This window comes from Euphorbia lathyris, chromosome 7 (genome assembly GCF_963576675.1).
Source record: "Euphorbia lathyris chromosome 7, ddEupLath1.1, whole genome shotgun sequence".
Lineage (NCBI taxonomy): Eukaryota > Viridiplantae > Streptophyta > Magnoliopsida > Malpighiales > Euphorbiaceae > Euphorbia > Euphorbia lathyris.
The window spans coordinates 18,862,372-18,876,095 of record NC_088916.1 but is presented as its reverse complement, the minus strand read 5'-3'; the positions used below and the strand labels follow the sequence as shown (position 1 = coordinate 18,876,095).

Genomic DNA, 13,724 nt, shown 5'->3' with positions numbered 1-13,724 from the left:
TTAAAAAAAAAAGAATCTCAATATATTTAATATTTTGTAATTGTTATTTAATTTTATATTATATTATTTAGAACGGAAAAATGTGACGGATAAAAGAAAGAAGGGGTAAACTACATCAATGGTATCTGAACTTTACCTAGTTTAGACTTTGGTACCTAAATTACATTTTGTCACAAAAATATATATGAAGTAGATGATGGGAGAATTTAGTATATTTTACCGGTTAATGACCGATCAATGCGAGTTTCATGAGTTAATTACATCATTGGTACCTGAACTTTATCATAATTCACACTTCGGTACCTAGATTTTATTTTATCATAAAGAGATAACACAAGTAAAGGTGACTGAAAAATTTAGTTCATTTGATCGGTTAGTGACCGGGTAACATGAACTAAACATTGGAACTCACCATATATACACTTAATTAACAATGAAAGTATTGTAATTTTATGTTAATTGAATGTATGATGGGTCTGAGTTTTTAATTTAAAATGGTCAAACTCACGTCGGTCAAATGTACAAAAATGTCGAGTCATTTTTACTTTAGGTGTATTTTTTGGACAAAATGAAATCTAGGTACCAAAATGTGAATTAGAGTAAAGTTCAGGTACCATCAGTGTAATTTATTCATCAAAATCGCATTGACCGGCCATTGACGGTTAAAATATACTAAATTGTCCAGTCATCGTTATTTCAGGTATATTTTTGAGACAAAATGTAATCTAGGTACCAAAATGTGAATTATGGTAAAGTTCAGGTACCATTGATGTAATTTACTCAAGAAAAAAGCAAAGAATGATTATTATTTATTATTGAATTTTATATTACATTATTTAGAACGGTTGAGTTTAGCGTTTCAATGAACAAGTGTTACAACCGACAAATTCTGCTGACGTTTACAATAACTACTTAGTATTTATTTGATTACTGATGATTAATGTTGCTGTTTGCTATTAGAAAAAATTGTTTTTCCAAAAAGTAGGGTATGTCTGTTTTTGTAAAAAAAACTACTTTTCAGTTATAAAATGCAAATAGAATGTGAAAAGTAGATAAGCAAATACCCCTTTATACCGAAGTCTATAAAGATACAACATTTACGTACCGCCTATATTAGAGAAAGAGGGGTGAATAATAAAATTAAGAGGTTTAATGGCAGCTTATTGTGATTATTTGTGTATTTTAGAAAATTTTACATGCTGTTTTGTGTTTGGTCATTGCATGAGCTGCTGGTTTTGTCACAAAATGAAATGATAAATGAGAATTGAATCAGATCAAATCAGGGGTAAACTACACCAATGGTACCTGAACTTTACCTAGTTTACACTTTGGTACCTAGATTACATTTTGTCCTAAAAATATACCTGAAGTAATGATGACCGGACAATTTAGTATATTTTTACCGGTTATGACCTGTCAACGCGAGTTTCATGAGTTAATTACATTAATGGTACCCGAACTTTACCATAATTCACACTTCGGTACCTGAATTTTATGTTATCCTAAAAACATAACATAAGTAAAGGTGACTGAAAGGTTTAGTTTATTTGATCGGTTAGTGACCGGGTAACATGAACTAAACATTGAGACTCACCATACACTCAATTAACATAAAATTATAATATTCTCATTTATGAGCTGAGTGACAGTATTATAATTTTATGTTAATTGAGTGTATGATTGGTCTCAGAGATAAATAAGCCAATTTTGGAAGTTGTTCCAAAGTTCTTAGTTTACCTTTTCCAATGATATGAGAGTTAATCATGAAAAATAGAATAAGAATGTTAATTTGTATTAAATTTATATAAAATAGAATAAAATATCTTTTATATCTTTTTATTATTAATTATTTTTATGTTATTAATCAAATTGAACTATACTTCATACAGTATTTTTCACATGGACCCCTGATGACCATGTGAATTTGGTCATTTACCCTTAGATGTAGGCTGATTAAATCTAAGCCTTAAGATGCTTTGAATCACCACCTTAGTATTTTAATCAGCCTACATCTAACGGTGAATGACCAAATTGACCGTGATCATTAGGGTCCATGTGAACACTACTGATACTTTATATATGGAAAACATAAAATGATAAAAAGTATAATTAATATTGAATTTATTAGTAAGGGTAAAATAGGAAAAATTTCTTTGAAAACTAAACAACAAATAATATGAAATAAAATTTTTTTAATCAAATATGATAATTATTTTGAAATTAAGAGAATAAAACTTAATTGATTGCAAATAATTATTTGTGTAAAAAAAAGAAGGGCATTGGTCTTTATGAATATAAAAAAGTATATTTAAGGCAATGAAAAATATTTTTAAGTCTGTGTTAGTACATAAAATTAAAGAAAAATTAGAAAATATATATCTATTATTAGAAAACGACGACATGGTTCTTCATCTTCTTGTTTCTGCTAGTCTCTTGGTTTCTTTCTTCTTGTGCGGATCGAAGAAATCGTTATTCTACGATATTTTCATCGTTTTCCCCAATTTATTATATGGTAATTAACGATTTTAATGGTGAAAGGTGGGAAAAATGTAAGTATCTACTATTTTCTCTGTGTTTTTTTCCAGAAATTCACTTAGCGTAATCCGTTTTCGCGAAAGTCTGCGAGGAGAAAGAGGCTGAAATGTGACGCTTTGACTTCGCGAAAATGGATTACGCGAAGAGAAAAGTTCATGATTTTTCCATCGCAGACTTCATGTAATCATCGTTTTGCGAAGTCAAAACGTCACATTTCTCCTCACAGAATTCGTGAAATCATCGTTTCGTGAAGTAAAATAATCTTCTTCCCTGCACATTTATATTCGCATACTTTGCGAATCCTCATTTTGCGAAGCCAAATCTTTCTTTTTCTGCCTAACACGATTAAATTTTTCTGAATGTGGTTGAATAAATAACATCCCGGAGGAAGGCAGCATACCAAGGTGCGGAGGGGATGACTACATGGAGAAATTCTCATCAAGATTGGTCACATTTACTTTGAAATGGTTTGTTCCGAATTTATTGTGGCAATCTTGTTCTGGAACCTGTGAAACATCCATCCCAAAAGGTCTGGACTTCCATTTCTCATCCTAAAAGGTATCGACTTTCACTATAGGGAGAAATTTTCATTCAGATTCGTGACGTTGACTTTGAAATGATTAGTTAGGAGTTTATTGTGGCAATTTTGTTGTAAACTTTGATAACCTTATGGTTTTAATGTTGTTATTGTGGCAATCTTGTTGTAAATTTTGATAATGTTATAATTTAATGTTAGAGTCCCTTGTTGTTGTTGTGCCTTTTTTGTTATTTCCTAAAGTATGTTTTCTTCATCGAATACCGTCTATATCACTTTGCAAATTTTGTTAAAAACACGTTCAGACTTCGCATATTGTGAAATCTACGAATTGAAATCATCTAATAAACCAAATATTATCTTCGCAGATTCACAATCTGCGAAGTCAGACGGGAGAGCGAAAGACGAAAGGCTAAAAAACTTATAAGTGTTATATAAATCACAAAAATATAGTCTAGATATATAATAGATTGAATAAAGGGAAAAGTACGAAAAAAATGTTCATGGTTTGTCCAATTTGCAAACAGAGGCATGCGGTTATAAAAGTTCACAAATAAAGGTTTATGGTATGTTTTATTTATAAAACAAAGTATTAGAATTACACATTTAAGTTCTAATTACAAACTAAGACATTTTTATCTTAACAAAAATTATACTTACATATAACCCCCCAAAAAAAAACAACTTTCTAAATCGAAACAATAAATAGTATGGTGGAATTTTACGTTTTTTACTAATCTGGCCGTTTATGAATTAAATTGATATTTAAGTTCGTTTTACACAGTTGCAATTTGATTTTAGGATATGTGTTTTGTTAATATATAAATGTAATTAAAAAAAAATAAAAAAATGCTCTTATTGTCATCGATTACTTAAAAGATTAATTTTAAATACCTTGTTTTATAAAAAAAGCATATCACATATCTTTATTTGTAAACTTTTAAATCACGGACCTCTATTTGCAAATAAGGTAAACCACAAGCATTTTTTCGTACTTTACCCTTGAATAAATGTGTTAAATATGTAAATGAATCCCCTATTTAATCTAATTTTATAATTTTTCCAATAATAAAAAAAAAATGAGACTAAGTTGGTTGTAGTGGGCATTAAAAACAAATTGCTCAAAGTGGTTTGGGTATGTTAAAATAATATTAAAAATAAACTTAATGTTTTTTTAATTTAAACTATTGATACATATTCAACCGTGTAAAAAAATGGGTTTCAATACATTTAATAATGCTCTAAAACGAGGAGACAATAAATGAAAATGATTGATGATTTTTTATCATTAAATACAAAAATGTTAAGATTGTAGGCACAAGATTAAAGTTTGTTTTTTTTATGGTATTAAATTGTACAATTATACAACAACAAAACCTTAGTTCCGAAATGATTCGGGGATTAAATTATACAAGTATTTGGTAGGAAATTGTAATGATAAGTGTATATATATATATATAGTATTGAAATCTCTAAAAGTGGAAGGTGTAAGAGTGCAATAAAAAATTGTGAGTATTGCGTCGGTTTGTTCTTTAGTCCGTAAAATAAAATAAAATAAAATGGTCCCTCAAAATATATATTAAGTTCTTCATAAATTATAGTTGTAGTCTCTGTATTTCAACAAATTTTCTAGTGTTATTCTTCGGATTTTATCCTATTTTTGGGTTCTTAATGAGGATAAATCGTCACTAAGAACCCGGTGAAACATTTTACCCATTTAAAGGCTTGTTTAACCGGGCTCGAAACCGGAAAACTATCTTCTGGTTTCAATTTGCAAAGAAACCGGAAGCTAGTCTTCCGGTTTTTTTATTTAACTTTTTTTAATATAAAAAATAGAAGCCGGAAGATGAGGTTTTAATCGTCATCATAATCTCCATCAATGTGTTCGAACAATGCTTTCATGGTGCTATGAATCCCTCTATCCTCCAGATATTTTTCAAAAGCCTCCAAATGTGCGTCCCTGACATTAGCAAAAATCGATATAAAATTAACGGAATTTTGAAAGTTGTGTGCATAAATAAAGAAAATAGTTGATTTGATTACCTCATAGTGAAGCTGTGAATTTCAACCTTATTGGGTGTAGCAGTAATTTCAAATTCTACATCATGGTTTGATCTATAAACGCTGCCATGAATTGGAAAACTTGGAGGATCACATGAACTTTTATCAAATTCAAGTTCAATAAGCTCATCTTTGTACTTCCTTGCTAGTGTTATAAAGTGATATCCATGTCGCATTTCAAAAGGACACTCCACCTGAGACAATTCAATAACAATTTTTACAAATGCCTTTGATTTCTAGCACAACACACAAACACCCGTGGAGAAGATGCCTTTGATATCCTTGTTTTTCTGTTGCACAAGGTGACAGTATAATCTGTTTAACAAAACGACACTTGATTTCTCTGAAAAAAAAATCAATGTAAAAGGAGCTGCCACAAAACACGATTGTGATTTGACTGCTATGAACATTTTTTTTTTTGGTTCCATTTGAAAGGGAATTGCAGACAAGCTGTGACCAGAAATGGAGTTTCTGGGTTAGTTACGATTAAAAAAAATGGGAAGGGTGCGTCACTTTGGAGAGTTGGGATTGACGTAATACACATCGCTATAATCTAGACTCCCACACCGGCGCCAGAACATCGTTTTTTTGGTGTTAGCTCCTGGGCGGAGCTGACCTAACGAGGACGCCGGCGCCTTCTGGTTTATTCGTGATAAAAGAAATGCCGGAAGCTGCCTTTTCTGCAGTATTTTCGGCAAAGCTTCATATCCGCCATCAGCCAAGAGGTTATGAAGAAATTTTACTGCGTTTCTTAGCTGGACATTAATTTTTTAAAACCTCAACCGTTTTTGTCAGTTTCTTCTTTACACAAGCTTAAGTTTGACGGTGAGTTTACATTACAAGGCTTGATTTTTTTTTTTCTGTTGTTGATTGAGAGTACAGTTGGAATGTAGCTTCTTGATTAAGAATGTGGGAAACGGTTTCCCTTTCTGTAATTACACAAAAATTGAAACGCATTTCTAAAATTCAGTGTCTAAACTCAAACCTTTTGTACCTATTGCAATTCTGAATCTGATTCAATAATTCAATTAGGAAAAGGATGTTGTAGTTGGGCTCTTTATTTTTATTTTTTTTATGAATATAAAGTTCTGGACTCTATTTATTTTTTTATTCTTTTAATATAATGAATTTAATTTTAAAATGTCAAACTTTTTTATTGTTTTATCCATAATTATTTTATATATTTAAAATTTATTAGCATTTTTGTGTTTATTATTTTTTTAATATTTATAAACATAGCTTCATATTTTTAATATTTACACATTTCCCTGTGTTTCCGTTTCCTTTTCCTATACAACAACAACAACAAAGCCTTATTTCGGGATCGGTTAATATGAACCATCATATAAAACCGTGAAATCAAGTCGTGTCCTATATTTTTTTAAAAAATTCCGTTTTCCCATTTTGTTTTAGTTTCGGTTTCCGCTTCCTGCATCATACAAGTGGTGGCCTATGAAGAGCAAATCACTTAGGTGGGAAGAAAATAATGTAATGAGTTAGAACCATTAAAAAATAAGCAATACTGTAATCAAGAACAACTTTTAAGAAATCGTGTTGGGCGAAGAGAAGTCACGATTCGAGTCAGAGAGAACAGCAAGAGTAGCTAAGGAAACGGCAGGAGTACCATGGAAGAGGGAGATTAAGCAACTGGAAGCTTCGGGTCGAAGATTGGGGTTCCAATTACTGAAAATGATGAAGTAAGCAATGAAATAGTATATGACAAGGAATAAGGACAAGAAAAGAGGGAGATTTGGAAGGGAGGGAATTAGGGATAGATGGGATCCCAAATCATGGGGAAGGATCCGAATGTGGAGAAAAAGAAGCGAGATTGTTGATGATGACCAAATTGAAATTGATACCAAAGGAGTCCGTGTTTCGGTGGTGCAGCATGCGAGTCAGTTTTGAACTAAGAAATAAATCTGTGGAGGCCGGATTATTGTAGGAGGATGCCACTGCTAGGATGGCTAAGGAAGAGGAAACGGAAGTACCACTTTGAATATACTATAGAAATTCTAATACCTAGTTGAATATACTATAGAAATTGATAGACAAGATATATTGTTTAATGAATAATAGTTATTAAATATAAATATATCCTTATATATATCTTCGAATATTGACAATATAAGTAAATAACTCTTTAAGCCTTCGTTTGGGAGTTTTGAGGTTAAGGGAGGTCAGAGTTAAAAGAGGTAATGGAAAGAGAAGGAAAGTGATGGAAAGAAAAGTTAAAAATTAAACTTGGAAGTTTATGGAATGTATAAGTTCAAATATGGAGGGGAAGGAAAGTTAAATTTATTCAACCGATATAATTTTTTTTTTAAAAACAGTACTTTACTCTCGTTAAAGTACTAATTTGGAGGATAGAGTTTGGAGGTTAAAGGAAGTAACATTTAACTTCCATTAACATTCGTTTGCTTAAAAAAAACAATTCCCAAACAAAATTAACTTGATATTCTTATTTACTTCCATTAACCCCTCCCAAAGAAGGGCTAAATAAAACTAATAGTTATCCTAGTATATCCGAGGATAGCTATCTCCAACAAAAGAATTATGGAATCAAAATCTATGAGCGAATTACCTATTGTCTTAGATAAAATGAATGTTAAATAGCTTTTCAAGACTAGCAGACGAAGAAACGCAGTAATTAAATGGATTCGATTCTCAAGACTAGCATATGCGGAAAGCAGTAATTAAATGGATTCTCAAAGATGGGCAGAGCAAACGGCAAACTTTTATTTGCAAATTCTGAGTAACACCACCAGAAAATTGAGAAAATAAGAAACAAACTGAAGAATCAAAAGCATTGAGATGTATAGGAATAACTAACATCAAGGGATGGGGCGGGCGGGTCATTATTGATATCGGATTCAACTGCACGAAGAAGTTCCTCACCAGTAGATGTACCGAATCCACGAAATTTTGTGCTGACAACGTAGCCATGACTGCGCTTTTCAACAGCCGAGATTGCTCCTACTGCTCGAATTGAACCCAAAACTCTGCCAAGATATGAATTGAAAGCCATCTCCAGGGTTTCAACGATTTGATTTGTGTTTCCAATCCTTTTCTTTCCTTTTATATTAGGGCTTCTTTCTTTTGCCCAAATTCCATTTGAGCCCTTATACTATTCCGTGAAAAATTATAATGTGATTCAATCTCTCATTTCATTATGATTTAGCAATTGAGCCACACTCTACGTAGGGGTGCACACAAAAATCCGTAAAACCAAAAAACCGAAACCAAATCGAAAATAAGGTTAATCGAAACCGATGGATTAGTATACGGTTTTTAATTTTAAAAATAGTGGTTAATGGTTACGGCTACGGTTTTCATATTTTAAAAACCGTGGTTAACCGAAACCGACCGAATTCAATTAAATATATAAAAATATATTTATTTTTTTGACAACAAAAATATATTTATTTATTTATACGTATACATGTAACTATACATTATCCCACTTAAAATAAATACATGGATCAGTAACAAAAATTTAATAAGAAACACTAATTATTTCTGATGATTAAGGCTCAACGATGAAATATTTCATCCCAAATGTCGTGTACTATCAAATTTATCATAAAGTAGATAATTAGTGAAATTAATATACATGGATATGGCTTAGTTGGTAAAGCACATAGGATAAGAATTTTGGTTCAAAAAAACATAGTAATTTAATGCCAAGAGTTGATCTAAGGGGAAATGCAGTGTCCAATCCATAGTCCGCTCGTACATAATGCACGCATATCTCCATTTCCGTCGTTAATCTCTTCAACTCGCCATTGACCCATCATTCCACTCACAATAAAAAATTAGAAGTTTTATTATTATTATTATTTTATTTACTAATAGTTAGAAACCGAAATAAAAGGTTAACCGACCGAAATAATTGGTTAACCGTTTAGTGGTTAACCGAATTTAGTGGATTAGTTATAGTTAGTGTTTTTAAAAAACCGATAAAATGGTTCACCGACCGAATTAACCTTAATGGACTGGTTAACCGACCACGTGCACCCCTAACTCTACGAGAGAGAAAATAATAATAATAAAAAAATGGATAATTTTAAATAAAACCCGTGTGGTTTCACTAATTTTCAGATAGAGGACTGTGGTTTATTTTTTATCAAAACGAAGATTGAGGTTTCGCACTTTTAATAATGCAATTAAAACTATCTTTAATGACCTGAAAATTAAAATTTTCAATAATTAAAGTTGTTCAATATCATATTTTCTATGTAACTACATTTTCGATTTTAGAAAATCATCTTTTTTAGAACTTTCTCTCTCTAAACATTAGCTTTCTCTCTCTTTACCAAATATCACCTAAATAATCTCGAAATAAAAAAGTTGAAAAAAATTAAAGTTGTTTAGAATATTAGTAGTTCTTAGAACATCTCATTTTTTGAAGTCATAAATGGTGATTTTAATAGTATTAATCGAAAAAATCCTTATTTTTCTAAAGTTGAAAACCCCAGTCTTCGTTTTGGCAAAAAATAAACCACAGTCATTTATCTGAAAATTAGTGAAACCACATGAGTTTTATTTGAAATTTACCCTAAAAAAAAAAAAAAAAGTCACATTTACTGAAATTATTGATAAAATAAGTAAACTACAAAATTGCATCAATGGTCATAAAATTTAGAGTATATTTTGGAATGGTTATTTGATTTTGTATGTTCAATAATTTATTGAATTTTTATTTGTATTTTAATAAAATTATTTTGACACTTTAAAACAGAGCAAGTAACTAGATTAGTGAGATGACAGTCATGTTGAAAAAATTATTTAAGTATGACATGACAATCACATATATACCATATTATAAATGAAAAAATAAAAATTATATAAAAATGCATATAAGGCATCATACTATTTTGATTTTCTCCTCGTTATAAAGTAGAACATTTTTATAACACAACTACATATTGATTAGTTTCTTTCAATTAGAATTTGATGGATAGATAAAGTTTCAATTTCGGTCAAATAGAAGGATTCGACAATGGTTGCGAGACTTTCAGTATTTTAATAGTATTTTTTTTTACTCAAAAGCTTAATTCATAAATCGGCAAATAGGTGTTACAAACGAAAGGGAAGGCTCAGACAATCAAACCCCATGATGAGAACTAGAAACAACCGTCCGAGCAATAGAGTGGGATGCGAAGTTCGCTGACCTATGAACAAAACAGATAGAAACGTTTGCTATATGATGAAAATGGAAATCATAGCTCAAACTTGGGATCTCACATCACTCAATTAAAGCTTCCCGATGGACCTATTACCCGAGCAAGAGCCAAACAGTTTGAAGAGGAGCTTCAATCATATATGGTCCAAGTGATGGACGTCGCGGATAAAAGCGTAGTTTCTGAAATTAATGGTCCATTAATTGTCATATCTCTTTCAAGTTGCATAAGATGTGAATACGGAAGTCAATTGGAGCATTCGGACTCACATGAGAATGTTCAAGATTGATTGGCGTTGTTCTCAAGGATTTTGCAACAATTTCAGAAGTTTTCCTAAGGCGTGGACACGGCTTAGACAACTTTGGCCTCTGTTTTTCCATAACAAAAGTGGCCTGGAAATTGACGTGGGTACGGCTTAATAGATATCGGCTTCTGTTTCTTCATAACAAAAGTGGCCTGGAAATTGACGTGGGCACGGCTTAACAGATATCGGCTTCTGTTTTATTTAATAATTAGGAAGGTTACCAATATACCCTTAACTTCCTATTTCATTCCTTATTTTATTGTAAGGACTATTACGTCCAAAAACTAATTAGAATTAGGTTAGGTATTTATAGCTTTCCCTTGGATTGTAATGGCAGACATCGATTATCATCAAAATTAAAGTTTGGAATTTCTTCTCTTGAGAGGGTTTCTCTTGTGTTCTTTGGAGCACTACAACTGAACAATTCAGAATCGAATCCTTGTTAGTTAGACTAGGGATTGGGTCTTTGCAACTTCGTTTTGCAGGGGTTTTCTTCCGTCTCAATTTATCATTCGGATCGTATTCTTGGTTGTTGGAGATTGGGATTGGGTCTTTGTAACTCTGTTTTACAAAGGTTCTTTTCTATCCAACCCTGATTCGTTAGCTTTCTTGGGAATCAAATCTAGTTGTCGGGTTTTCGAGGCACCGTTCCTCGTGGGTTCGCATCAGTTTGGTATCAGAGCCGAGCTCTAACTTTTCAGGTTCATCTATCTGTCAATCTGTCAATCGTTTATTTTTATTTTTATTTTTTTTCATTAATTTTTTTATTTTTATTTTTTTCTCAATTTTCTTCAGTTTTGTCGAAAAAGATAGGTTTTAACCTAATCTAAAATTCAAAAAAAAAGAATTATCTATTCTACCTAACCAACTCTAGTTTATTGAAGATATATAGAAAAACAAATCGAAAAAAGAGGTTGTAGTGGAATTGAATTAAGGTTTCAATTCAATTCAAAAAAAAAAAAAGCAGCAAAAAAAAAAAAAAAAGTCGAAAAAAAAAAGTCTCAAAAGAATTGGCATTTTCAATTCAAAGTGCAGCTCAAAGTTGTGCTTTCAAAATTAGAGTGAAGAAAAAGGGAGATGACACAATAAAAATTTGCATTTTGTCATTCATATTTGGATTATCATTGTTTCGTGTTATACTTCTATATCGTCACATTATTTTTGGTCATCGATTTGTTATTCTGCGATTCGTTCTTGTTTACCGTTTTGCTTCTTAGGTTGTAGGATTTAATTCCGGTTTGAACTTTCGGGGTTTTGAAACTGAATTTATTCTATTGAGTGCTTTAAAAAATAAATAAAAAACAAATTTTTTTTTGGTAGAAATGAGGGAACTAGGCCCGAAACAAAAAACAGAAACGAAGGACTAAGAACGGGTCATCCGAGGATGGCCTATTCCACATAAATCTGAAAAAAGAAACTCTTGGATGCCTGCAGGCGGCAACTCACACTCGTGAATACCCAAAGACAGATGTCCTGCGTAGTTTGCCATCCAATCCGCGCATTGATTTCCTTCTCGGAGAACATGCACCACTTTAACCTCCCAGTCGCGAGTGAACAGTCTGTGGCACTCGTTAACCAGCCAATAGCATTGATGGTGACTCTCCGTGCTTTCCTGAACCATTTGAACCACCACTGAGGAGTCAAGCTCAAACAACACTCGCCTATAACCTTTCTCCCATGCGATACGGAGCCCGAAGTATAAGCCCCAGAGTTCCGCAAGAATTGTCGTACAAATGCCGAGGTTAACCGTGAACCCATGGATCCAGCCGCCCTTCTCGTTTAGTAAAATGCCCCCCGCAGATGCAGGCCCGGGATTGCCCTTGCTGGCCCCATCGGTGTTGCATTTAACCCATCCCGCATCCGGGGGTTTCCAACCAACAAGAATCTCCTTCATTGCTCCTTTATCCATTCGTTGTTCAAACCCCACTACAGCTCTAAACCCTATGACCTGCTGCTGAAGGAAACCGTCCCTATCCGGAACCGAAGTTTCAACAGGCTCAAAAATCCTCATACATCTCCAGCACCACAACCACCATATAATTGTGACAAAGGTTTCCGGCCACCCCCTGCTACTATTGTTTCTTACAGTGCAGTTCTCCCAGACCCAATCAACGACGCCTCTACTGAAAAAACCCTCACGGTTCTCATCGCTTACCCAAGTAAACCAAGTCCGTCGCGCAGCACGGCAATCGCGCAAAATGTGGAGGATTGATTCGGACCCGCCGCACAACGAGCAGGAATCATCGTCGCTTAACCTCCGTCGAACCCTATTCTCATTTGACAATAAGCCATTCTGTAAAGTAAGCCAGACAAAATACCGGAGCCGCTCCGGGACCTGCAGCAGCCAAACCTTCTTCCAAGTTCGAATCGCATCCACAACGATCCCTGGACTTCTAGTTAACTGATAGGCCGTTCTAACGCTGAACCTCCCTGTCACCTCTGGCCCCCATCTCCAAGAATCCCGCTTACTGTTATCCGGGAAAATTACCATAGACGCTAAACGTAATAAGGACCCAGCCGGAAGATAACGATTAATTTCCTCCCAATTCCAACCGCCTCCCTGCATCCAATAAGAGGAAACTGACCTTTCAAGAGTCTCAGACGGGATACGGTAAGTAGCCTCCATTGCAAGGGGAGCCCCTCCCACCCAAACATCATCCCAAAAACGGGTCTCAGCACCATTACAAACCCGACATTCCAATCCTGCCCGTAAGATCCCTGTACTCTTAACTATACACCTCCAAATAAAACTTGGGTTGGAGCCAATCCGAAATAAATTGAGCCCCACCCTTCCACGGGCATATTTATGGCGAAGCACCTTTACCCACACGGTTTTGTCCTCCATTAGCATCCGCCATCCTAACTTAGTGATGAGGGCAAGGTTCATGTTACGACTTCTTTTAACCCCTAGGCCCCCTTCGCAGCGAGGGCGACAGACCATGTCCCATTTCAAAAGATGAATACCCCGGTGGATTTCAGAACCACCCCAAAGGAACCGACGGTTCAAACTGTCCAGCCGGCGGCAAGAATGCATGGGAAGGAGCGCCGTTTGCATAGTATAAGCGGGGATAGAAGAGGTTACCGCTTTAATTAACGTAGTTCTCCCGGC

At 33.7% G+C, this 13,724-nt stretch overlaps 1 protein-coding gene across 1 annotated transcript; it reads right to left on the bottom strand.

Moving 5' to 3' along the window:
• Positions 1-4,637: 4,637 nt before the first annotated feature.
• Positions 4,638-8,156, bottom strand: LOC136236028 (uncharacterized). The gene is made up of 3 exons (XM_066026149.1): positions 7,962-8,156; positions 5,114-5,325; positions 4,638-5,030 (listed from the first exon to the last, which is right to left on the bottom strand). The coding sequence occupies exons 1-3, from the start codon at positions 8,154-8,156 to the stop codon at positions 4,925-4,927; spliced, it is 513 nt and encodes a 170-aa protein (XP_065882221.1). The 3' UTR covers positions 4,638-4,924.
• Between the last annotated feature and the right edge of the window lie 5,568 nt (positions 8,157-13,724).

Coding starts and splice junctions, on each gene's coding strand:
- LOC136236028 (XM_066026149.1), bottom strand. CDS start 8,156: ATGGCTTTCAATTCATATCTTGGCAGAGTTTTGGGTTCAATTCGAGCA. Junction 5,326..7,961: donor CGCCCGCCCCATCCCTTGAT/GTTAGTTATTCC, acceptor GAATTGTCTCAG/GTGGAGTGTCCTTTTGAAAT. Junction 5,031..5,113: donor ATTCACAGCTTCACTATGAG/GTAATCAAATCA, acceptor TGCTAATGTCAG/GGACGCACATTTGGAGGCTT.